We start from the raw sequence: 27,986 nt of genomic DNA, 5'->3' as shown, positions 1-27,986 counted from the left end.
CGAAGAGATAAATGGCCAAAGTCCAATTGCCCACGCTATTTTTTCAACACAATATTTTTTTAACGAAGTGGGATAAAGTTTGAGTGGAAACATGAATATTTTTGATAATTTCAATTTATTAATGATATACTTATTTAAGTAATAGAATGATACAAATTGTACGATCTGTTTCCACCGAATTTACTTATTTATAAAATTAGTTAACATCAAATCATGAAAAACCATGAATACAAATGTTACACAATAATTTAGGTAAATAATATAGGATGACCTCTCAGTATGAATTATATATTTTATTGTGCTTAAAGACAATAGAGAATATATTACGACTAATCTGAGTAGGTAATATAAGGTAACTATTTATTATTTAATACCATTTTTTTTTCCATTATATCATATATCATACGATTTAATTTTAAATGGAAAAACGTTCTATTTATTAGATAAAAAATATATGTATGAACTCATAACTATGAACATTGGTGTTTTACAAAATTTTATAATTCATGATATAATATACGTAATTTAACGATCACATAATATATTTGTACACACTAAACAAACCCTCAAAAGAATAATTTTAATATAATATTAATACATTGTTTAGTTTATTGAGATTTTGTTCTTAAATTGATGCAGTTTAAAAATAATAATAAATAAAACAGGTACCTATTTGGCATTTCTATTTAATATGTATGACACATATGATTATATGCTATATCATGACCAGATAACTAATTTTTTTTGGGCATCGGTGGTCGGCGAACACACAGATAAATTAAGATACAATTACCGAGGAACAATGTTGCATATCTATCATATGCATAACGCTTGATTAACGAAAGAAAAATGATAATAGTAATAATAATAATAACATAAACCGCTACACAAATCGATATTTTAAATAACAAACGCATAAAGCCTGCATGTTGACGTTTATCCCTCGACATCATCACTTACGAATTATTTTCTGACTTGTTATCTACACTAGTTTCTATAGCTTCTTGGCATTCTTTCAGCCGGGTTTCAAGTTCAGTCATTTTATTGCGCACCCAGTCCATGGTCAGATTGTCGACTGCCAGCTGGTTAGCTTGCAGATGTCCAGACGTATCGCCTTGCACTAGAGCGTCGTCGAATGAGATCTCGACGTCATTTCGTTCAGTCCTGAAACGCCGTAAATAACCATTATAATATAATTTTCCAGCAGCTCTCGAATTTTCGTCAACAGACACAAATTTTTTTATATTTATTATCTTTTACTTTTAATTAAGTGGAGCCTTTGAAGGCCTTTCTTACTAATGTAGAAATATAATATATTAATATTTATTCGATGGTTTTTTTGTTTATCGCTGTAATTTTAAGACATTATTTTACAAAATATTAAGCCACTAAAAATGACGAGGTACGCTAATTATCACAAAGAAACATTTAAACTTTTAAAATAACATTCAGAACTTAAATAAAATCAATAATATGTTGAAAAGTATATAATTAATTTTGGGAGGGAGGCGTTTATTATATTGTCCAGAATATTATCATTGAGTTAGTATTGTTATACGTAGTCTATTAAAATATTAGTATTTTATAATACTAAGATATTTTGTTAGTCAGAGACAAATAAAATACAACTAGGTAGATAACTTATTTATGTTAATTATTTAATTAGATACTAACTTTTTTGTATAGTCGTTGTACTCTTCACACGGTTGTATAATATCCGTGCACGATTCCATACGCAAACCGATCTGTACGAATTCTTCAGACGCCGGATTCCATTGTACGGCCAATTCGGTTAAAGCGTTTTTCCTAAAAATTAAAAAGTTGAAAATTAAATATTATTACTGTTTCAAGACATTGGTTTGTTGACAACGTAGTATTATTATTTAAGTCAAACGAGAATTTATCCATTACACTAACCAATCAGCTATGATATTTTCCAGCTCTTGTTTATGATGTTGCATAAATGCTGGCATCATTACTGTCTGGAAGTCCTTTTCCGATTCCTGGGCTTCGGCAATTAATAGGACGTATTCGTTATGTACAAGATGCAATCGCCGACAAGCCCTTTGGTATTTTTCCCGGACGTCATCCAATTTTCTTCCTCCTCGGCCGCCTATTTTAAAAGTTATTAAATAATATTCATAAGATAATTAAATTATTTAAAAAGTTAAAAACAAATTTCATATTATAAGTATATGTATAAACATATAAACTTACTTTTAAAAAAATGTTCTTCAAATCTTGACCTCATAGAACGATAAGTTTCTAAGTGTTTGGTGTAATCTGCTTTTTTTCTTGCCAACTCGTCGACCAACTGAAAAATAGAAATGTAATTATGTCGTATTATGTGTATAGATTTTTATCAACTAATAATTGTTCTATTCAATAAAAATCTGTCAAATCACCCAATTATCATGATTACCTCCTGCTAAGTATTAACGTCATATGTAATTTTTATCGAGTTGCAATACAAGCTACACTAATGCAAATTACAAAATTCTAATACACCATAAATATTTTGAACATAAAAACAAAAATTATGTGGGGTGCATTGCGTGGCACATATTTGTATTATTTACCTTTTGTAATTTGCAGTTTATATTTTAAGAAGAATTGCTTAAAGTTGAATTTCGGTATTGAAATATTCATCCAAGTACCATAAATAATAGAGTCTTACGTCTTGTTATGTTTCATTAAAATTTCAAAATTCAGATCATTAAATTATGATAAAAATTAATATAAATAAGATTAAAAAACATACAAAAAGTACCCACATAATTCAAACAAATATTTAAAACAAAATTCCATCCAATTAAACGAGTAAAAAAAGAAAATTATCATGTAATTATTATATAAACAAATTTCAGGAAAAATCCTTAGTTTAATAAATAGCACATATATGTGTATGGAGTGAGTGTTAAGTAATCCTGTTTATGAGACAATCTTAATTAAACACCACTTTTTCAGTCGATCGAAATGATGGCCTCAGTGTATTACTGACAAAGCACTTTTCAATGATGTAAAATATATTATATTATATTATGTAAATACTATTTCTAAGTACCTATTCTCTATAAATATTATAACTTATAACCGTAGGAATAAAATATGTGTTCCTAAATTTGTCTTGCAAACAAAACAGACGGAATGTAATTAACGGGCTGATAAACTAAATGTTTAAATATAACTCTGGCCTCCCACACACACACAGTAACATTTTAATACCATAGGTAGTGCATATTATATTTTCTTATACCATATTCTGTACAGATAAACGTATTTCAATATTTAGTCTCATGAAATTATTGTGTTATATTTTCATATGACAATAGAAAATATTTCAAAATTAATCGCATTTCTATATTTATTAATATTGACGTACTTGAAACTATTAGAATAAATAAAAATCTCATATAACGAACTAATTAATTTAATGATTATAATAATTATCAATAAAATACTAATTGTACTTACGCAGAATACAAAACTAAATTCATCATGGAAAGTATTCTCTTTAAATATTTATTTTATATGATAGGTCGCTCTATATTAGCTATATTAAATACTTATAATTTATGTAGTCACGTGAAATATAATGATATCAAACTTTGGTAATCTAAATTAAACATGACATCATACATATTATATTAGATATGATTGTCATAACGTAAAAGAACATTATTTGAAATATAATTTGATTATCAAGGTAGGTATATTTATTAGATATCTTGATTAATGAACTTTATTAATAAATATCAATCTACAACTAATGTTTATTATATTACAATATACCTAACTGTTCGAATCGTTATTTTCTAATGTTTAATGAGGTAAAACAAATCGTAATATTGCATTTTATTAACATAAGTGAATAATTAATAAAAATTTATAAATTAATATAAGTCAATAAATAATTATCAATAAATATTTATCCAGGATTTAGATTTTTGATAAAGAAACATATGCTTATTTAGTGTAAACTTTGGGCTTAAAATATAAAATGCTATATTATACATTATTTTACATTATACCGTACAATGTAAATATTTTTAATATTAATAAATCAGCTTCCATATAGTTTAAAATTTTTTTATTTATTAGGGTCAGTAAAAACTATAAATAAATTACATCTTTAACTATACACATTTAAGAAGATAGTAAAAATCTAATAAGACTAACATTGTTTTAGTTATTTTACAAAAGGTATATAAATTGTTATAAAATCGAGTAAAACCTCGATTATCCGAACTTCTGTTATAAGAACCCTCTATTATCCGATCTACAATTAACGTATCCGAACGTGGAAACTCGTTGAAGCACTCTAATAGTCGTATCGATAATTTTGTCAAAAAAATATAATAAACATAACCTGTTCCTACCTATACATATATGTAATGTATTTATAATAATGTAAGGTATGTAATTTTAATAAAATATTAATAATAATCATGATAATAATAATAATAATAGCAATAAAAATATAATATAAAATATTTAACTATGTTTTAAAAATTTTGTTTATTGTGATTTTTTTTTTTTTTGTAATTTTCTATATCCGAACCTTTACGTATCTAAACTAGGTGCGTTCTCAATTAGTTTGGATAATAGAGGTTCTACTGTAGTTATATAATGACATCTTAATCCAAGTATTGTATAACCACAAAATATTTTAGACTTCAAAAAAAATGCATTAGGGAAAATTAATGTAACACTTTAGATAAATTCAATTATAGATACTTTAAAATAATAACACCTAATCAAAAATAGAAAAAAAAAGATAAATATTTGCAAACATTTTTAGTTTAAATTGTATTGATATATATTTTTTTTTTTTATGAATTTGTTTATACTTATGAGTATAGTCAAATAAAGAATATAATGAATTTACACAATTATTTAAAATATATTTGTTTAATTTTTTTTCAACAAAATTTTTAAAAATATAGTATAACAATCGAGTAATAATTTAAGTTCTTAGTAATTATTTAAATCCTAAAAGTATTTTATTTTTTTTATAAAAAAAATGTACATAAACAACAAAACTATAATAATATAATGACGTAGTTTTTGTATACCAGTTATTTTACTGGCCGAAACTATTATCACGAATTGAATTCAAGGTTTTAATATTTATCGCAAGGTCAACCCTCTATTTAAATTTACTCGGATTAATTTTTCCAACTTTTTACATAACAGCTAATTATCCCGAACAATATAATTTTTCTGTAAATATAACCACATGAGCAAGTAAATTACAATGTTTATTTTAAATTTCTGTATAAATTGATATGGACATAATTGAAATATCCACAGATTATTGATAGAGTATAATATGTTTGAAAATAGTTATTATATTGTTTTGTCTGCATTAAATGAGTTTCGAAATTACAGGTGATAAAAACAAATTATAAATTTAAAAAAAATATCAACTTATTTGATTTTTGATAAGTATTTCACCGTTCCGTACGAACTATGAGTTCTGTATTTTAATAATATTTACCAGTGGCGTAACTATAAGGGATAAAAACAGCCATACTCTTATCTTTTTTTTGTTAGGCTTTATTTTCAAATATTGCGCAGGCCGCAAGTCAAAATGATCAGGAAGGGGGGGGGAGAGATTCTGAAAAAATTAAAAACCGCTTATATGTCATAAAATTTAATAATTTATGATAAAATAATTAAATATTTATTTTGAATTAAAATGATTTTTGATAGTGAAACATTTTTTTTTGAAATTTACATTTTTGCATCAATTTAACGAGCATTTTGGACTACATAAAAACGATTGGCGGGTTTCAAATTAAGTATAGTTGGATCAAAAGGTGCGGATGCACCCAGGCTCGAAATAATACAATGTTTTTCTCTTAGTAATTTATAACCTACAATTAAATTATTAATTTTTTTTTACAAAATAAACAATAATGTTTTTTTAAAACGTATCAAATAATTTTAGTAAGATGAATACATCCTTCATCCCTTTAGACCTTCCTAAATGAGGAGGGAGCCTAAATTTTGAAGTTACGCCACTAGGTATTACTAATCATTATTGACGATATCATATCATATCTACTAGTCCTAAACATAATATGATGTTAACATATCATATACATGTAGATAATAAATTAAATAATTGTATGGTTGTATTTTATTTGGCACAGGTTATAAAGTTATAAGAATAGCATACACAAAGATTGATACGTGTAATTTAATATCGTAACATATACCTAGTGAAATTTCTGATACCATAATATATTGATATGGGTACAGTAAAAAGATACATCGCAAGCACTCAATATCTCAATAAAAATGTTATAAATATTTTACTATCATTCGTACGTGTTAATGTAACTATTGGCTATTTTATTACTTTACTATTAATTTATAACATTGAAACTATACAAACAACACTAATAAGAGTAAATTGTCAAAATATTGCGAAATATTTATGTCCAAGCACAATAAATATATCTACAGATATTTATAAACATAAATATATCGAGCAAAAACATTTCGTGTATTAAATTCAATATTACAAAATACGAGTACTTACAACAAACTCTTTTTATTTTTAACAATCTCTAATTACACACGTCATTTACAAAAATGTATACACATAAATTATTAGTTGTAAACTATACAATGCAATAACTAATGAGAGTGAGCTATTATTTATGTAATTAATAAATAATATACAACATAATCATTGAAAATAATAGTTTTTAAAATATTATCAAGACGTGTGACAATTTGAGAAATACGAATTAATTAGGTTTAAACTTCTTAACGTTCTTGGTTAGTTAGTTTGTATACACCTAATGTCTATGTATAAAAATGATAAATAAAATACTGCGGTAGTAGCTGAATAAACCGTACTATAAACAAGGCACAATATTAATAACAACAGCTGTAATAATGTGTGTTTGCTGTGTGCGCATATCGTTGACCTGAACTAGCGATACAACTGATACAAGCGTATAGGGCAATCGAAAGTGTTGCGAGACAATATTATATTTGTTTGACACGTAAGGCTTTCATCCGCACGGGGTCAGGCGAACGTACGAGATACCGCCACTACTTACAGTCGAATAAGAATAAAATGACGTGTCTAGTCGTAACAAATTTAGTCCCTCGATTTAACCAGGTCGGCAGTATAGGTATAAGTATTTATATATATAAGTATACGCATATTGTGTTCTTGTACCTATATAATATTATATGATATAACAATAAATCGTTTGCGCACTTAATAAAACATAGATCAAAAAATAAAAACAAAAAGCGACAATAACCGCAGAATACACAACGTGTGTGATAGGTACAACACGCGAGCCCAATGGCATTTCCGGAGAGCGAAACGATTTTCTAGTATGCACGGTGAACGGTCTCGTCGCACAATCGGAGGTTAACCTACGTCAGACGGTGACTGAATTACCAGTTTTTAACTCGTACAACTGATAAATGAAAAATCTACTTTGCTTGAAACACGACCGAATGAAGTTATGAAAAACAAAAAAAAAAAAAAAAAAAACAACACTTAGATTTTACAAACTCGTACACTTGCTATTGACGCTCGTTCAGCTTAGGCGTTGTTGACCCTAATCGTATTTTTTATTACCCAAATCGACACATTATATTATTATAATTTATAACCATTGCGCCGCTCGCAATCGTCCCGAAGACTGTACAATAATAATAGTATGTAATGATACGATGGGTATGATGTAACGTTCGTGGTCGCGGCTAATACGATATAATATAACTCTACTTTAAAATATAATATAATATCTTAGATTTTATTATTGTTATACATTTCTTCTCCTCTATCGAAAGATGGTTTCTTGTACTCGCGCACGCTCTTTCTCTCTCGCGCACACACACGCATACACATATTATATATCGTACTTATCGTCCTATACACACGACGGCAGAACGCGTATCTACCACGGCATTATTTTTTACTGAATGTGACATAGACCTCCCAGCAGACCTGTCTCCTTTAGGAGGAAGAAGAAGAACACTGAGCACTGAACAACACAGAGAAGAAGAAAAAACATACACACGACGACAACGATACGTATATGTACTACGTATATGGTATATAACACTGGCCTTGAACGCAGTGGCGGCGGCGCACACGCCTCGTTTGGACACGGTCCCCATTGTTCCAAAGAACGAGAAAAAAAAAGACGGTACAGTGGTGACTATACTTTGTGAAACTGCATACATATATCTATATATATATTATACACACGCGTAGTTATATTATATTATACATTATTATAAACGGTGAGATGATATGATGATGAATTGATGAGAACCGAAAAGGAGGAGGAGGAATTACATACTTTTTTTATACTTATCTCTATATATTATTCCGTGTTTACGTACCGGAGAAGACTACAGGCCGCTGCCGTCGCTGAAATGGCGAAATCCGTAAAATATTATGAATTATGTGTTTATAACGCATTTCCCAATAGACGATGAATACAAATCACAAAAATTCGACAAACATATAAATGCATACTAGTAGCCCAGTAAGTATACTAGGTGGTACGTATGTAATGTGTGTATATTATATATTCATTGCGGTGAAATATTTAATACATTAATATTATTATTATTATTATTATTATTATTGTTTTAAAACAATACACAAGTGTAAGCGAATCATAAACCGAAAGGCATAAAATAATAATAATATTATTTATTTGCATATTTTTTCCACGTTTTGTAATGCAATCATCAAAAAAATTCCATGATGTATGACGCGAGGTAATGATCTTTGGATAAGGCGTTTCACACTCTGTTCAACTATCATCACAACGGTTTACGGTTGAACCCATACTTAATAAATTATAAATTATATTATGTGAATAAATATAAAAAACGAGTAAGCTTACATGATTTTTACATGTTTTAAACCTTAAACCGAAAGTTGAAGGTTTTACTTTTTTGTCTAGTACATGAAAAAGAACAAATGCATTCGTTTTATTAATACAATAAAATACGTAGTTACGAGTATATGCATTATTTTTAAATTATATTCGTAATTACTGATTAAAACCTGTTGCACCATAGACGTGTGCCAGATGATTATATGACGTTTACTTTTATCCAATTATCAAGAATTCGGAACAATTTATTTTTCTGATATTGTACACATATTTAATTAATGCTAATATATGTATAGCATCAATTGGAATGTTAATTCATAGTTGATAATTAAAAGTTAATTGATTAATTGAAATATTCAAAATATATTCGAAACATGGAATTACCGATTCGGGATAACCTAGATAACCTTGCATCATAATTCATAACATATTTTTTAATGAGACCTAATAGAGTTATAACTCTATAAAAAAAATCATAATTTGCCTGTACTCGAATTGGAAAAAGGAGATGGTATGAAACATGTATATTTTTCCCTATACTAATAATTTTCATTGGAATGGAGGATGATAAAAATTTTCATTTGTATAAAATACTTTTTCAATACACAATTATTGATTTAATATACAACGTATTAATTTTTTGTTTCGTAAGAATTTATTGAATAAGATTAATATGATATTCAATTTGATGAATTATATCTTAAATCGTGTTATAACTTATTATTATTATAGCAACATAAAAACCGTTATAAATTGTTAATTTAACATGATCATACTTATTAATAGCTATGAAATAATTTAAAAAATATACATTTACAAAAATTGATTAAAATTAATTATTAGTTTTTATATAAACCAAACTGTAATTAAAAATTTTATTGTTCATAAAATATTTATTTTAATTTGTTGTTAAAATTATTTAATGTTCATAATAAGTACTAGATACGTATAAATTAACTAATTATTTGTCTTAGGTAGTTAGATCTAAATATAAAAAGGTCTATATTAAATAATTTGAACGGAAAGCAATTTTTCTATTAATAAACCATTTTAATTTCATAAATTTATTTTATAAATTTGAATTTAAACTGCAATTTACTAAAATTATGAAAAAGTAGAAAAAAAAGAGGTAATCATATATCGTAAATTTATTATTAATGATTCTTTTTAGTAAAAAACTGTGAATCTTAATTATTAAGTATAATACTTATTGTACTATTACTTGAATTTGAATACCTGATTAATAACCTATTTGTATAATAATATTTTACAATATAATGTATATTTAAGAAAATTTTTTATGAATACATAATATTATAATATTGTGTTACAGTGATGACTAGTAAAATAAATAATAACAGATTCATACACGAATTTAAAAGTTGAAGGAACAATTTAAATGGGTAGGTGTGGAGAAATATACGTATAGTTATAATTTAAACCTTTTGGTTTCGTTTAAAGCACAATAAATATTAATCAGTATATAATATTGATTAATATACACACATTGTCAAGTACCAGCTGAATTTTATATGTCTTAAATTCTGAACGGAAAAATGAATGTATTGATATTACAATAATATGTGTTTTTTTGTGTCTGTCATCACCATATGTAACACTAAAAATGCTTCGATTTTCAACTTTGAGGGTGTTTTCTGGTAGAAAATTGATCTAATTGGTACTTAAGTACAAAAGGGATTAAAAGTAAGATAGAATTAAAATTCCTAGTATTTTTCTTAATAACCGAAAAAGATAAGAAAAATTGGAATTTTTAGATAAAATAAATTTTTGACAAAGGGTTTTCTTTATTTTATTATAATTTAAAAACAAATAATCCTAAATACTTGACATTTTCTTCAAGTGTTAACATTATAGTTTTTACACATGGTTTTGAGTAATCTATTGAAAATTAAAATGTTTGTATTTTTATTTATTTTTTCATTTTTAATTGTCAATAAAAAAACTGTTCACGTTATCAAATTTAATTCAAGATTGTTTATAAGCTGTTAATAACAGAAATTAAGAAAAATTGAGCATAAATACACAAATACTTTTCGTAAAGTTTTAAGTTAAGATATTTACTAAATTCTTCAAAATCGCGAAAATGTAAAAAAGTTTTAAGTATTTTGTAGTAAACCCTTTACATAATCTTCAATTTTCAAAGCTAAAGTTTGAAAATGTAATAGAATATTTATCATCACCCATAAGCAATTTATATTAGAAATTAACATTTAAAAAATGTGTAAACATAATCACTTGTATAGATACTTTAAGTTGCATATTGCATAACATGTAATTTTTGAAAAACGACGTTCATTATTTTGTTATAATTTAAAAACATTATTTGTGAGACATAAAACTTTTAAGTATGTTATGAATTTTTTTTACGTTATGATGTTTATAAAATATATAGATTAATTTTTAGACATTTCTAATTTATACCATGAATTGATATTCATACTTTTTATCTAAAGTAGTATTTACTCAAGTCATTTAAAAAATAAATTAATAAACAATAATAAAATATACGTATAATGTTAAGCTATTATTTTAATTAAATATTAATAATATAATGTAATGTTTTTAAAAAACATTAAATCAATCTACCATAATACTAATATAAAAAAAAATTATTTTTACAGTAATATCATAAACGCATAACATAAAATAAACTATAGGTATGCAATATAGGTTTTCACAATATAGTCTCCGCTCAAAATCGTTTTTCGTATACCTATTGTATACAATGACATATTATTAAATTAAAATTTAATACATCCATTGACACTTAATATACAACAGAGCGTTTAGATAACTAAACTTAACCTATAACCCATTTGCCCAACTTTTTTGTTTATCTTTTTAACTTGATTTAAATAGATTTTAATGCGATGAATTGAAATCGGTCAATCTTCGTCACATATATATTTTTTTTAACTTACATAATACAAGAGTGTAGGTATATTATAATTTAAATAAGAAGAATATAATGATTATTATATTATTTTAATTTTATGTAGGTATATTCATATCTATTTTTTTTTTATGCAATTATGTAAATACTAAATATACAATATATTGTTATGGAGTTGTGGGCTTGTTAAACTAATAAAATAAAATAATTGTACAAATATATATTATATTTTGGAATGTTCTTAATTCTTATAGAACTAAAATTAAAGAATTAAATTAGATTTTTATAATGATTTTTTTTTTTTGTTTGTTTTATTATCTTTTTAAGCTTTTCCTTATCAATCATTATAGTTAATATTGACAGTTAACCGTCAACGTATTAACGTCTCATCGACTTATATTCCCTTTCTGTATCCTTATTACTTGGATGGAAACATTCAATTTGTTCTTCAAGTGGAAAAGTAAAATATTATGTTCATATTTAAACCCAAATATCTAATGTAGCTTACAATAGAATCCAAAAACTGAATACCGAAAAGTATTATAGCGACCCGTCTAAATCTCACACCATGCTTGATTACTATACAAGACAATATACGGTTGGCGAAAAAAGTCGCTCGTTCTATTTCGGGTGATTGAACCGACTACTCGTCTGAGTATATATATGTTAACCTACCGACACACAGTTAAACATTAAACCATAGTGTTCATCTGTTTTATAGTTTTTTTAACCATCAAAGATATTACACTGTATTTGTCACAGTTTCACACAAATTTACTTTTAAAAATATATAAAACATATTAAACATATTATTACTGTAAGAAAATTGCATTAGTGTTTTGTTTTTTTATATTAACAGTTAACACCGTATACTGCAGCAAGACGACCTACGGCCACTGTGTCACATCACTAACACCGAAACGGTTTGCATTAAGTTGGTTTCCCATATGACAGGCAGGGAAATGTATCACTATATTATCGATATTATCGGGGAGTTAATTTTCTCATTAATCATACCATTTTGAAACATTTCATCTTTCATTTTTTTTACTTTTGTGGTTCACATATGAATTTCTTGAGCTTTGGTTGGATAAGACAGTGATTTGTTGCAGATATTAGACAATACTTATTAAGCTTAATTATACACTTAAACTTCACTTTATTATTAAAGGAGTAGTACCTAATGTTTTAGATGAATCAACTAATTATGTACGTATTACATTTTTAGTTCTAAGAGTTAATTATAGATAATATAAAATATAATTCAATGTGTATTTGAAGGTTAGTTTGTTACGCGTGGAATTTAATTAGAAGTTGTCGCAATAACGTTGGCTACGGATAATATGTACATACATCATATTAAACTCTTTAATATATAATGTTTGTTACATTCCGTAAACCTATGTCTTAAGAAAACTTAACATGGTAGATAAAAATCTTCTTTGAATTTAATGAAATCCAGTATATAAAAATCTATAATAAATAATAATCAAGTGTTTAATTTAAAAAATTCTAAAATATAATATTAAATCATAATTAATAACGTATACCTATATTGTTTAAATTTATTATTACACTCAGCAGATAATTTGTAAAAGAACTAGACACGATAAAAACCAAACTAATTTTTAATTCAAATTCAGCCACATAAAAGTAAAAAAATATTTTGCAAGACTGTGAATCACTCTTTTTAAAAATAAATTTTCGGAAACCTATTCTTAAATAAATTGCATTCTTTAAAAAATTCGAATGAACTATGTTAATTTTTAGTAGTTTGGTTTATAAAAAAATAGTAATATTTTAGTTATATTCCAAGAAATACAGAAAGTGACAAAAACAATTTCTCCCACGTTGTCTTTAAAACCATTTGTAATGCTAACATAACAATGCGTTAAATAAATGTACACCATGAGCTCTGCTTACATAACACGCAAACTAGGTTATAGCTTTAAATGGCAAATTTATAAATTATTCAAAACTATTAAAGTACCTATATCATGTTAAAATTAAAATAAAATAAGCATTATCCTAAATTAAAATTATTAAAAAGCATTATAGCTTGGTTATAGCAAAAATGTACTTATAACCAAACATTATTATAAACATACGGTAAAATTAATGTAAGTTTTCAGAAAAATTCACCATCTGACGGTTTTTGTAAGTACAATAAATGAGAGTTTATTATAAATATCACTTAAATATCAACAACTATAACAATTAATTGGTTCATTACAGTAATCATGGCAGAAAAAGTAGAAAAGTGGGACATTGTAATGGGTGTGTTAAATTTGAATTTGATGATATATCATTGTATAAGAAAAACAATTCTAAACGGAGACGGTGTATGAAACTATATATCACTAAGTATATTACATATTTACATAACATGTTTTTGATATAATATAGGTATAAACATTAAAGTAATTTATTTTACTTTAAGTATTATGCGGTAGATTGATATAGTTTTTTCTAAGAATATTGAAATTATTATATAATTAATATTTAATTACTATAATATATATATATATATATATGTCATATTATATTATAATTATAATGTATTATATATTATGATATTATAATATAGTATAAATTGATATTATCAACTTAGATAATTCAAAATTTAATAACTTAATAAATCTGTAAATACCATAAGTGTAGAAATAGGATCATATTATAAATTAATAATATTTTAAAATAAATCAAAAATTTTATTGCGTATAATAGGTAATATTAATAATAATAAAAAAATAACTTAAGTTTTTTTTTTTTTATAAACTTAAGTTTCTATGAACAATTTTTTTTAAATTATAAAAAAAAAATTAAATACATATTTATAGTTTAAATAAGTAATTCCTTATAAAGTTTAACTTAATAATATCTAAAAAAAAAATTGTCTTAATATATTATTTAGATTTTATAATTTCAGTATAAACTACTAACAAAGAACCTTTTACTAATTTTTAAACCTTAGATATAAAAACAAAAATTTTATAAATTTTTAACTACAAAATAATTTATTTATTTTTGAAATATTGTCAAAATTCAAACTTTAAACGCTCATAAAAAAATATTGTGACTATAATTTTTTAAATTCAGAACTTAACAACTTATAAGGCGTTTTATATTAAATTTTCAAGCATTTATACAAAAATTTTATTAGACATTTAAATATAGAAAAAATAAATGAAATTCTAAAATTTATTATCTCTATAAATAACTCGAAAAAAAAGAAATATTTTGAAAATTTGATCGTAAATAAAAAATAATAATTTAAACATTTAATGAAAAGTCGAGAAGAAACTAAAGTATCTAAGGTTATACATACTAGAGTTTGGAAAAACCAAATTGATTTTGTCAATAATTGGATTTGCATAAATATTTTTATTTTTTTGTTTTCTCGATTATAAAAAAATAAAGTATTAAGAATTATTAATTTTTATCTCTTTTAATTTAGTTCAAAATATCAACTAAATCCAATATGCTACTAAAAATCACCCTCATTTTTGAAAATAGAAACATTCTATCTACTTCTTATCCTGTTTACACACAAACAAAAATCATACGTTCATCTTCATTCAGAATTAAAAATAAAATAAAATTGTATTTTGTATTGAAAAAAAAGTATTGTATTAGCAGTATATTCATTTATAATAGATGGTAACTAAACTTCGTTAATAATAATACAAAATACTACATTAACCGTTTTATAAATATGTATTTGTATTATAAAAATAAACTGTATGTTATATTTTAAATAAAATTATGTATGCATAATATACATTTTGAATAGGTAGAAAAACAACGTTACTCAATCATTTAATTTATTTTTAACTTCATATTGTTAATTTCGCTTATTGTTTAAGGACCTTCAAAAAATTCTTCTTCTTTTAACATATTTAATGTACATACTCATATATTTATAATTTTCTAGGACATACTTAAATGTAATCTCAGACTTAATGAACATTATTTTCTAAGAATATTCTAACAAGAATAAATTTAACCCATTTATGATAATTTAAACAGTATGAAATAATATTGTAATATAGCCAAATTCTTATCGTTTTTATTTATTACTAAGGATAATCAATAAGTTGCTCTATAGTGACTTTAATATTTTATATAAATTTTATTTATTTGTTTATTTAACTTTTTTAAGAACCTACATGCTACAATCATACCTACAAGTTATTAAAGTTATATTTTTGATTTTACAGCTTATAATCTATTATATCTTAAAGATCATAATCAACACTATTTTGCTGTTACATAGTGTTGTATAGGTAGATATTGATAATATTTTGTATTTACCTAAAAAAAAAATATTATAACAAGTATAAAATGAAATAAAATTTTGTTATATAATTATTTAAAATATATGAAAAAAAATCAACACTATATTCAATGTTAATTTTAAACAACACTTTTAGTCTAAGATATAGTTTTGCGATTAAAAATACGAAACGATAATGTACATGTTATCTTTTTATAATAATGTATAAGTTCCTATAAAACTATACCTGTATTCAAAGGTAAGACAATTTTAATTATCAAAATAATAGACTTTTCAAGAACATTACAAATGAATAATCATAACTAATTTGTTTAAGTATAATTTTTTTTATTATTTCAATAATTATTGACTACTTTGTTTATAATTTTAAGGCATTACCATAATTACGTTTAACTGTTGTGTGATATTTTTATGAAAAATTGATAAAAAATTTTATCTAAAACGTAATAAGTGAACAAGAGAATAGTTGATATACATATTTATACCTACGTGAAATTATGTACAAATTTTAATTTGTTTAAAAATAATCTTTTATTTTAAATATTTTACAAATAATTTTGTCAAAATGTATAATCTACTGTCAATAATATTTTTACCTAAATTATTTTCATTTACCTTTCAGTAAATTAAATAATTATTATTTCTTTGATTTTAATACTTGAATTTATTGATGAAAAAGGCAAACAATTCAAAGAAATAAATTCTATCAATACTATCATAAACTACTTAGAGGCTCAGAGCACACATTTAAAAATCGCAAAAGAAATGTTTAATCCATTGAAATAATTTTCAAGTGTTTTTAAAATGTATAGTGCGACCAAGCCAACCAAAAAAGATAACTAGTTTGCCGTAATAAATTACGTTTGTCCCATATTATCTGGCCATCTTAACTTAGTCACACTATATGTATACATTTTAATAACTGAACAATTAAAACAAGACTAATTTAATGTTTCTGATTTTATTGTCCAGGGCCTACTAGTTATAAAAGTAACATAATAACATATAATAAATTACTTAGAAGTACTCAATTATGTCAACTGTAGATATTATGTAAAAATGCTGTTTTTGATGAAAACAAATACTGATTATTACCTTAAATGGGATGATTAAAGAACTTGATATAAACCCACAGTTTTTCAATAATTACAATTGAAGTACATTTTTGCAATATTTAAAAACTTATTAAGAAACTAGTACAAAATAATATTAAATAAGTTATTTATAAATCAATTTAAATTAAAAACAATATTCAAAATCCTAACACCTTTCACATGAGTAATACAAATATTCTAAGTTTATGAAAGTTGTATTAATTTCCTTATAAACATAAACATTTTTAAAAACGTCACTTCCTTTATTTTTCAATTTAAAATATTATTGTTTTAGACATAATAGATAAATGTTCCTGTACCTACCTGAAATTAATAATTATACCTGTTTTTAATTTTATATAAATAAAAAAAGTTTATATAGTATAATTATAATATTTACAATAATTGTATAGATCTGAAGTCAAATTAAAATAGTTTTGATACTTATCTAACTGTACTTAAACTTACCAAATACAGTATGATATATAAATAAATATTAATTGTTTATTTTTTTGAAAAGGGATTAAAATTTGATTTTTTATCAAGAGATGATAAACGCTAAAAACCAAATAGTTTTCTTATTTAAATATATAAGCTATTTTTAATTTAATTTTCAATATTTTATACAGATGAATATACATTTTTACCATCGATATTAATTTCATAATTTTATTTATTCCTTAAACAAAAATAACATATAAACATGACTCAGATTAATTAAAATTAACAAGATTATGGATTATTATTCTGTACATTAAATTTTTAAAACTATAATCCTAAATATCGAAATATTTAAAGATAAAAACATAAAAAAATTAACAACAAAAAATTGTGTAAACAGAAAACAATAATCATATAATATATTAAAAATACAATGTTTAAAAGTTAAATGAGTTAAAGTAAATTAAACGTAAAACGATAATTGTACTTAATTTTATTAATGCTTAAGAATTATATATAAAAAAAAAACACGCACAATATAAGTCAATAATAGATACGCTGAAATATTAAATAAAAATTAAGGAATCATTTTATGAATGAACTTATTCAAGCTAAATTTTATTTGACAATAATTTAGGTCATGAAATAAAAATAGGTAAATGTAAACTGAAACTCTTGTCACACATGCGATGCGCCAAGCCACTACATTGTTTGGAAGTTTGGCAAAAAAATACCTACGCAAGTGATGCAATTTTGACACAAGAAAACAAAATCAGTTATAATTTCTGAACATCCGCATATAAAGATTGAATATTTGTATGTTATATAAAGAATTTTAAATTTAAATGGCTGATATAATGTACTTTGAACCTTGGATGTTATATATGTAGGTTTGTATTGTTATGCCACTCATCAAAAAGCAGCTTGATATTTACTTTTAATAAAAAAATTTAAAAAACCGAGTAAATTACAATTTATAACCGACAATAATTACAAATGAACATAGTATTATTCTCATACTATAATAAATTAATTTTAGTCAAGTGCTAAATAAAATACTATAAACTCTTTGCGGGCAAAACAATAGATTATAATAAAATTTATAATTTTTAATTTAATAGAATTGCATTAAAGTATGAATACAATAAATAAGTGCTAGTTTTTAACGGTTGTTAGGGTTTATTGGTATGCGCTGTGATTATGATAAGTGTAAAATATAGTTTAAATTTAATAAGTATCAGGTAGTGTATTTTTAATCCCCCTAACATAAATAAAATCTTAGTTATGATTAATATTTAATGTAGAACTATGATATGTATATCTTATACTTAATTAAAATTATCAATAAAAAAATAAACAAGATAATACGAATAGATTGATTTTTAAATTATTCATTGCTGCAGTTAGCGGGCCATGTGTGACCCAAGAACCACAATTTGTAAACTCTTGTTTTGGAAATCTAGACAATTCACTAATAACTTAAGTTCTTTAAAAATGTAAGGCTAATATTTCCAGGAAATATTACTTAATTTTCAATATATTATTAGTTTATATCTATTTTGATTTACACAATTTTCATGATTATAATTCAAATTAATCTGTTTAAAATTTTAAAACTCACTAATATATCAAATGTAAATAATAACAGTTTAATAAACTGTTATTATATAAAATAAAAATATTATATTTTGCAAATTTTTACGGCACAACTTAAATAATTCTACTATCAATAACTACTATAATATTGAAATATCCCATAAACATATCATTATTTTGATTGATGTAAGTAAAAATTTAGCAAAAATATTTTCATAATTGTTGATAAAATTTCAGATAGTAATTAGTATTTGAAATAAAACACATCTTCAAGAGTAATTAATAAGATACTAAATAATATAAAAGTAAGTATAATTTAGCAAAAGGATTTAGACATTTTTTTTTTTTGAATAAATCTAAAAATATATTATACTTAAAGAAAATGAATATTTAAAAACAGAAAATAGTTTTAACAAAAAAAAAAAAACTGTTCAATTTAATATATATGATTGATGATTATCCGAACTCAAAATAAATCGTTACTTTAAATGTCTAAATCAAATTAAAAAATAACTGTATTGGGACAACTTTTACACAGAGAGCCCAGATTAAAGACCACTAAGATTTTAGTTTGATTCTACGAACCGAAATCTAGTATGCATACTATAATCATGACTTGTCTTTGCTTACATATACTTCTATAACAATCACTCCAGGGAGTCTATGATTATTAAACTCTACTACCGTTTCAACAATTAATGTTTATGAATACTGACGGGTATTTTACAATATTAATAATATGTATGTAATATAGTGAAACCTCAATATAACCCCAGTAAACCTCAAGCACAGCTCTTTAATAATTTTACCGTAACTATAAACACTTAACAAACAATAATTATTTTTATATACGATGTATAATACACATCAGGAGGTGTCAGGTGTGGTTGTGACTTGTAAATCTTACTCATGTTTTGACCTCAACCGTTACTATAATATTTGATAGCAATAATAATATTATTATTACACTGTTTTGGAAAGGCAAAAAATATTAACTATTGAATAGCTGTTACGTATAATATAATAATATATATATTTTTCTAATCAATTCGATTGCTCGGTATCACAATTTTGAGTAATTACACTATCACAAATTATTAATAAATTCGCGGATAATTATATTTTAAATTAATGGTCCTAATAATAATAGTCAACTGTCTACGTAATTTTATACAGTTGAAAACTAATCAACTGATAAAAAATTCAAAACGTTGTACGATTGATACTTTTTTAATAGTAAACAATGACTTAATGTTATAAGAATATAAAATCTATACCAAATATCATTAATTATATAAGTGGATGTATTATAAATCAATGCCAGTATACCTACTCTTGATGAAAAATAAATGCAGTATAGCTAAACCTAAATAGAAAATTATTAACTAACAAAGTAAAATTATAATATGTCAATATTGTAAAGTTTAAAAATTATTATAATGGGTCTACCATATTATGTAAGATATATCTACATTCAGTAGTTTTAAATACGATAAATAATATCAACTTAAATCATAATTAAATTCGTGAATTATTAAAATTGTATAAAAACAAATCCGTCAAAATATTACTATGCATTGTTTAATATATATTATAGTAATGTTAAATATATATAAAAAAAAAACAAATAATGATATAATTTTACACTATTCAACAAGTAAAAATACGCATGTCAACTTCCTAGTTTTGATAATATAAATTATGAGAATAATAATTATAAACAATACTTATTTATTATATAATAGTTTATATTTTGTAACCAATTAAATTGATATTAATAAATACAATTATTAAATTATCTGTTTAAATTTTAAAATAAGGTACAATATACAATTTTTCATACATAATAGGGATAATTTTCAACTAATTATATAAATTAATAATTATAAATGTTTAAAAAAATAAAACAAAGTTTTTTCACTAATAAACATATGCAATTGGGAGGATAAAACGTTAGAAAATTATTTTTATGATAAAAAGAAAGGTAGATTATTAAGGTATTAATGATAAGTAGGACTAGGGTTTAAATGCAATAAAAAACTGTAAAATATCCATTTGGTTTATTAAAAATACGCAAAAACATGCAATTAATATCATATACGTCAAAAAATATGAAATATACATATAAAAAAATCATAAGGCTCGTCATAAGGTTTAAAATTAATTAAATAATATTCATAACCATTAACGCTATTCAAAAATATTACACAAAACAATTACATGGTGTTTTAAATTTTCAAAACTAGACGGTCTTCTGTTAGACCTTAATATAGGTGTACCTTAAATAGGTATTTTTGAACAATATACATACTGTCGCATGATAAAAACGTCTACTAACGAAATATACCATAAAATATGCAATTTTTTGCGTTTTTATAGTCAAAATATGCAATAATATTAATTTTATTCAAAATATGTAAAAACATGCAAAATAAAATCACCACTGTATATCTCATTATGAAGTGATTAGTGGACATTACTTACAAAAACAATAATTAGAAATTGCAAAAAAAAATATACTATTGCAAAAAAATTCTAGCCCTAATGATAAGTATTTGAAGAAAAAAATGTAATGTACTAACTTAAAATATACAGTAATTAGGAAACGTATACAAAGAAAATGTTACTATGACAAGTATATCATGGTGAATGTGTTACGAATAAAGACAAGAGATAATATTAGAGGTAATATACTCAAAAGTCATTATAGAAATAAATCATACAAATATATGTTAACTCTTAAGTAAGGATAATACATATTTTATATAATATATATAACACCATTATACATGAAATATAAATGAAAATTTAAAATTTAAGAAATCAAAAATTGACATGATTTATTTTATACAAAGATGATTATTAAATACTCTAATACAAAATCACAATCTGTCTATTGATAAAACAGTCGAAACAGATTAAATTCTAGTCTTAAAATTGATCTTCAAAATCTTCTACAGCCAGGAGCAAAACTATTAACTGTGAGCGTTTATTCCGAGTGTAGAATTTCTTATATATAGTATGAAAAAACTATTATATTATAGGACCACCTTGCATCATTTTTCTAATAAATGGTATAATTAACCGATCCGGTCTTCAATGCAGACATCTATGTTCTACAAGTGAACTAAATTATACGGAAAACATTCATATCAAGGCTACAGATCACTTTTCATTGGTATTCAGTATAAAACAATAAAATCTTGAATAAAGTTTTATGCTCGGCTTTATGCGAAAATGATTTATACCTACATCATATAATGTCGAGTTACTTAAACAATTATCGATTTAATGGTTCACTAAATCATGTTTAAGGGACATAAATTTACTACCTATGCATCAAATATTTAGTAATTATGCAATTCCACTCGAAAATACATTTTTAAATGTATTGGGTTAGATTAATAATTAATTTCAACCTGACTTAATCAATGTTAAATTAGCCTTATTCATTTTAATGATTTTATAAAATCATAAGAAAACGATTAAAGTTTTTAGAAGGTTAAAATTGAAAGTATCAAAGGAAATAATATGTCTGTCTTTATTTCTATAAGAACTTCATTGAGCCTATACGGCTATGCATAAGATAGTTGACACGTTTTCGAGAAACCTTGGAAACCTAGATTCGGCAGCCAACTTTTTTAATCAATCAATATTCAATGCAGACCTTAGTGCCTACTTTAACTTTCAGACTGCATGCATCGAGTTCTAATGACCGGAAAACATAATCAAAAGTTAACGATATAAAAAAATTAATATAACAGAAATATTTTGAATTCCTACTAATTATTCAGTGTTTTTATAAAGATTTGGAACCTATCCTCACAAAAAAACTAAGTGATTTTTTTATTCAGACACTTACATAATGCATTTGTATTTGGTAATCATTATTTTAGAAAACGTATGCTATCTAATATATTGAATAAAAAGCGTACCTACATAAATAATATACTAACGAATTCATAAAGATAAGGTGTACTTGTAATACAAAATTATAGAATTAATAATTTTATACGTGACAATAATTATTTATTTTTACTAAATTATTCTAAGGTGAAATATTTTAGTTTAACATTATATGTGAATTCGTGTACTTATAAGTGGCAATTTTTTTCTGGGGGAAGCTGTACAATAAATTAATGTTAGATATAATATATGAATTAAATAAATTAATATTAACCATTTATATAGGTATGGCACAGCATACTGTTATTAAAAATTAAGAAAAAAAAAATGATTATGTACTCACTACTCTTCATAAAGGTAGTCATAGTGCTTTTAACCCATAAATAAATTTAAATCTTTAGTAATCGTAGGTTAAATTTTAAATATTAAAAATTAATAGTTTCGTTAACCTATACAATTTTATGCTAATTTTTCTCCCCCGGATAAACAATTAAAAGTAAAAATATTAAACAATAATATATGCTGATAACTGTTTGAGAGATTTTTAATTAATATATAAATATAATTCAATAAAACGTCATGATAAAACTATTGCTAATACAAAATTCACTAATATAAGTATAAAAAATAAAAAATTAAATAATAGAAACCAAAAAAAACTTAATCAATAATTTTTATATTTAAAAAATAGCTTACAGAATTTTAAAAAATCATGATAGCTTTATTTTCAAAACGTTTACATACTTTTTTAACCCATCATCATAACCTAAATTATAACGGAAAACTCCTATTCTACGATTCAAAATTGTTATTACTTATTGATACACTTAAATTGCTCATCTGTAGAGGTTCAATAAAAATCCATATATTTAAATGATCAATACAATAAGGTATAGTTTTGGAAAAACCAAAGGACCTATTTTCCAACCTATTATTATGTGCAGATAAATATTTATTGATTCAAAGATAAAATGTCTCAGCCCAGAAAGGGAACTTTAGTAGCACGAAAAATCACAAGGGAAGCATGAGAGGAAACGGCCAAATTTTAAATATATTCATTATAAATTAAAAGTTACTCTCAGTTATTTAATGTTGAAATAGTATTATGTGGAGTGTAAATCAATTTACAACGCATTTGTTTTTATTATATTTTCATAAACAATAACCTCTGAAGGTTACCATCATTCTCTTATAAGAAGCTAGGGTCAAGAACCTACAAACGTATACAAAAAAAAAAACGACGAAATTATCCAATTTTAATTCAGTGCAAGTGAATTGGGTACCAATTATATTAATATTGTACATACACCCGATATTATTATGTATAAACACACTCTAAACCATTGGTTTACTCGCCAATGCCAATTATAAAAGATCCAGAGCAATTCAAAGAATAGCGGTGTTTTGAAGAACTAGTGGTGACTAAAATGCGTGTCTACACTCTACTGACTAGTTATAAAATTACTAAAACTGTTAAACCTATTAAATTACGAAAGTGTTTTAAGTTTATGACGTATATACGTTTTTGATTTCTACGTCATGCGACAAACCTAAAAATAATTATTGTTGCCCCTTCCAACCCTTTGGTTTTATAGTATTATAAGTTATTACTACTTTTCTTCTACTGCCGGCCAATCAAGTTCACTGCAATAACGACGGAAGGTCAACGGCCTGCAGTACTCATCCACAGCGCAAATAAAATATTGTCGGTTAGGTTACAACCACTTAATCGGCAGTCCAACAGAAAAAGAAATTCCGCTAGGAAATTTTACTCTTTGATAATCGATGTTAGAAAATCATGATTGGTGTGAAGCATATACTACAATACTACAAGTGAAAATTATTCTTAATGTCATCTTCAAAAAAAGCGTAAGTTAAAAAAATGTACTTTCCAATTTTTTCTAAATAATAAAAAATACGATTTAAGTCATAGAACCGAATAATATTTTACATCAAAATTTACGCGTATTTATTTACTGAAATGCATCATATTTCTTATCGTTTATATATGTTTATAGTTATTTATTATGTAGTTTTATATTATAATTAAATCATAATTATGATTTAACAATAAAAATAAATAAATATTTTAACACCATAAAAATATTTAAATTGTTAACTAAAAATAAGTTACAAATGTCAAGTGTGCGTAGAATAAGTTAACCTATTACAAATACTTATATAATAATATTGAATATTATAAAAATTAAAGATACTCATTTTTAAAAAAAACAATAAATTATTAATGGGCTTTAATTTAAAATAGACATTATTAAATGCTTCACAATAATTTCTTTAAAAACATAATTCCTCACTGATATGCATATAAGAAGGAATCTGCGACGAACAAATCAATGGTAGCACGAGAAAGCACTTTCATCAGGTCACAACGAGGCGTAGAATGTCTTGATGATAACCTGGTCTATACCTATTAGTCGCATTCAAATAGGCCGAAACCACGGTAATGGTATACACCTGATCAAGGTCACGCCAAACGAAAAGAAAAACAAATAAATCTGCACGGAACTTATGTAACACTCTAGTTGCTTAGTGGGGACAGGATACGGATGTCCGGCGAGAAATCTTCGTGTATAATAAATATACTGCATTATAATACAGTTTCCGATTCGTGAGCAGTATTCTGCAGTTTGCATTTCAAGCTTCGACCGTCGGCGATAATAGGAGCGGTCGTTGTTTCTTGCTGGCGAGTTTACGATCTACTCTTATCGAACCAGTTACATCCGACAAAAATAATTAATAGAATAATAATAACTTTGTTATTTGTCCGTTATACTGTTCCGGTACTACACAGTCTCTCAAAAAAAAAACATTAAATAATAAAGTTCTATAATTCATATATTTTAGGAAAACATATTTTTGGATTTTTGTGCGGAGGAAACAATGTAAACCAGGGAAGTAGGTCAGTGGTTTCAAATTCGGCGGGGCACTTGACGGAGAGCGAAATAAATGACCCCGTGGGCGGTGTGCTCGGCGTTTATCTCGTCTTCGAATTACGTGCGCACCGGTTCTCGCGGGCAGGCCTCGCGTTGGAATTTCTTTGATATAAATAAAAATATAATCTCATTTAGAAACTGTAAGTACAACCACACATGTATAATAATCTGTGGCTATGGAAATTGGACGTCTATAGTCAAATTAGTCAGTACACGCGTATAGACAAACGAACATGGCGTTTATAGGTCTAATTTTGTATTTTCTATGGTAAACACAGCAAATACGTCGCGATGTATATCTTCTGCTAGTAATTATTTGCGGTATAAATTATATTGCTATGAAAACATATAAAAATTGAAATACATATACCAAAGATGTGTTGTGAACTACCCGTCTACCTACCATTATAGTGATAACTGATGTCTGATAGTACTATACTATTATCCAATTATATGCATTAATCATTCAAAATAGAAAATTGGCACGATTTTCTCATTGGCAGATTTATTGAAATAATCATGAAAATATGTGTATTGAATTTAAACTTGTATTATAAACAAATAATTTTAAAATATATCAAATTAACTATGAACTAAATACATATACCTACATAATATATAGGGAAGTTCGCCAAGTTTATTTTATTTAAAAAAAATTACAATGATCTTGGTGAGGTACTTTAGATGGACTTTTTAATATACAAATTGTATTATTTTACTATCACATATTATTTTTAAACGTATTATCAACTAATAATTGCTTGCGAAAATCTTAGAGATTTTTCTTTAATTCTCCTACAAACTTCTAATTTTAAACAGTAATCTTTTTTTTTTCTGTAAATTGTTAAATAAAAATATTTATTTTTTTAAATTTTCATGTATATGTATAAATACAAATTCAAACAAATAATTTCTAAGTTATTTCATTTAAATATAATATTTAATCTGTGTTTATAACTTATTTACTAACAATCGATACATTGTTCATATTTCAAAAAAATTGATAAAAATAAAGAAAGATTCCGATTTGAAAAAAGTTTATATCACTATAGGACCATTCTCAAGTGATACAAAATATTTCAAGTATTCGAAAACATTATCTTCAATTAATGACTAATGTATTTAAAAATTCTGGAAATTATAGATTTCGAATAACTTTATTAGATATTAAAAAAAGGGGGTGGACGTCCTTGGTCAATTACTCTGCATATTATATAAAACTGATTTAAACATATTATATTAGTTTTTATTATGTTTAATATACGATCATATTTCCAGTCAATGACCCCGGATTCATCCATTCGCTATATAGACCTGCCTGTTCACTCTCGCTTGAGTTTTAGTTTATATAGGGATTGTTATTATAGAGCCTATATCCATTCGATCGCTGAACTATTTTACAAATAATTCAGATGTGTGTGTGTATATATCTATATATAAATAATATGTATATTATACGAATATTTATAAAATTACACTAAAAACAGAGTTTGCCACTTTAACTATAAATACCAATAAATATAATATATATATATGTATAGTATTATGTATAAACATAACTACCGTATACTCAAGGAGACGTCATTTAAATTTCACAATTTCGCCGGACTATTATAAGATTATATCACAATAATTACAAATAAAAAAGACAGGTATTTCCATATTGTGTGAAAAGCGTGCCTTTGAGTAACTTTTTTTAAGGTGTGTAATGCAATGTCAACATATTACAAATCGTAATAAATAGTCACGTCTTTTACAATACTTACACAATACAATAACACAATTTAATCACATAGTATACACGTAATATTATGATATAATATTAGGGTTATTTACACCGTGTAGGTGGTGTCGATTTTCGATTTTCGACAGCTTTTAGAAGTAGCGGTT

The 27,986-nt window shown here is 24.6% G+C and overlaps 1 protein-coding gene across 3 annotated transcripts in view; it reads right to left on the bottom strand.

Moving 5' to 3' along the window:
- Positions 1-27,986, bottom strand: part of LOC112603804 (tyrosine-protein kinase Fer) — a 35,509-nt gene that overhangs the window by 5,107 nt on the left and 2,416 nt on the right. For all 3 annotated transcript variants that reach the window (XM_025352557.1, XM_025352556.1, XM_025352558.1), the window contains exons 2-5: positions 2,218-2,314; positions 1,918-2,113; positions 1,675-1,806; positions 961-1,164 (exon numbers count right to left, since the gene is read on the bottom strand). In XM_025352557.1, the coding sequence (XP_025208342.1) occupies positions 961-1,164; positions 1,675-1,806; positions 1,918-2,113; positions 2,218-2,314 (629 nt within the window). The remainder of the gene's footprint in view (positions 1-960; positions 1,165-1,674; positions 1,807-1,917; positions 2,114-2,217; positions 2,315-27,986) is intronic.

This window comes from Melanaphis sacchari, unplaced genomic scaffold, assembly GCF_002803265.2.
Source record: "Melanaphis sacchari strain LSU unplaced genomic scaffold, SCAv2.0 Contig111_pilon_pilon, whole genome shotgun sequence".
In the NCBI taxonomy this organism is placed as follows: Eukaryota; Metazoa; Arthropoda; class Insecta; order Hemiptera; family Aphididae; genus Melanaphis; species Melanaphis sacchari.
Note: the sequence above shows the minus strand (reverse complement) of the source record. Positions and strands in the feature narration are given on the sequence as shown.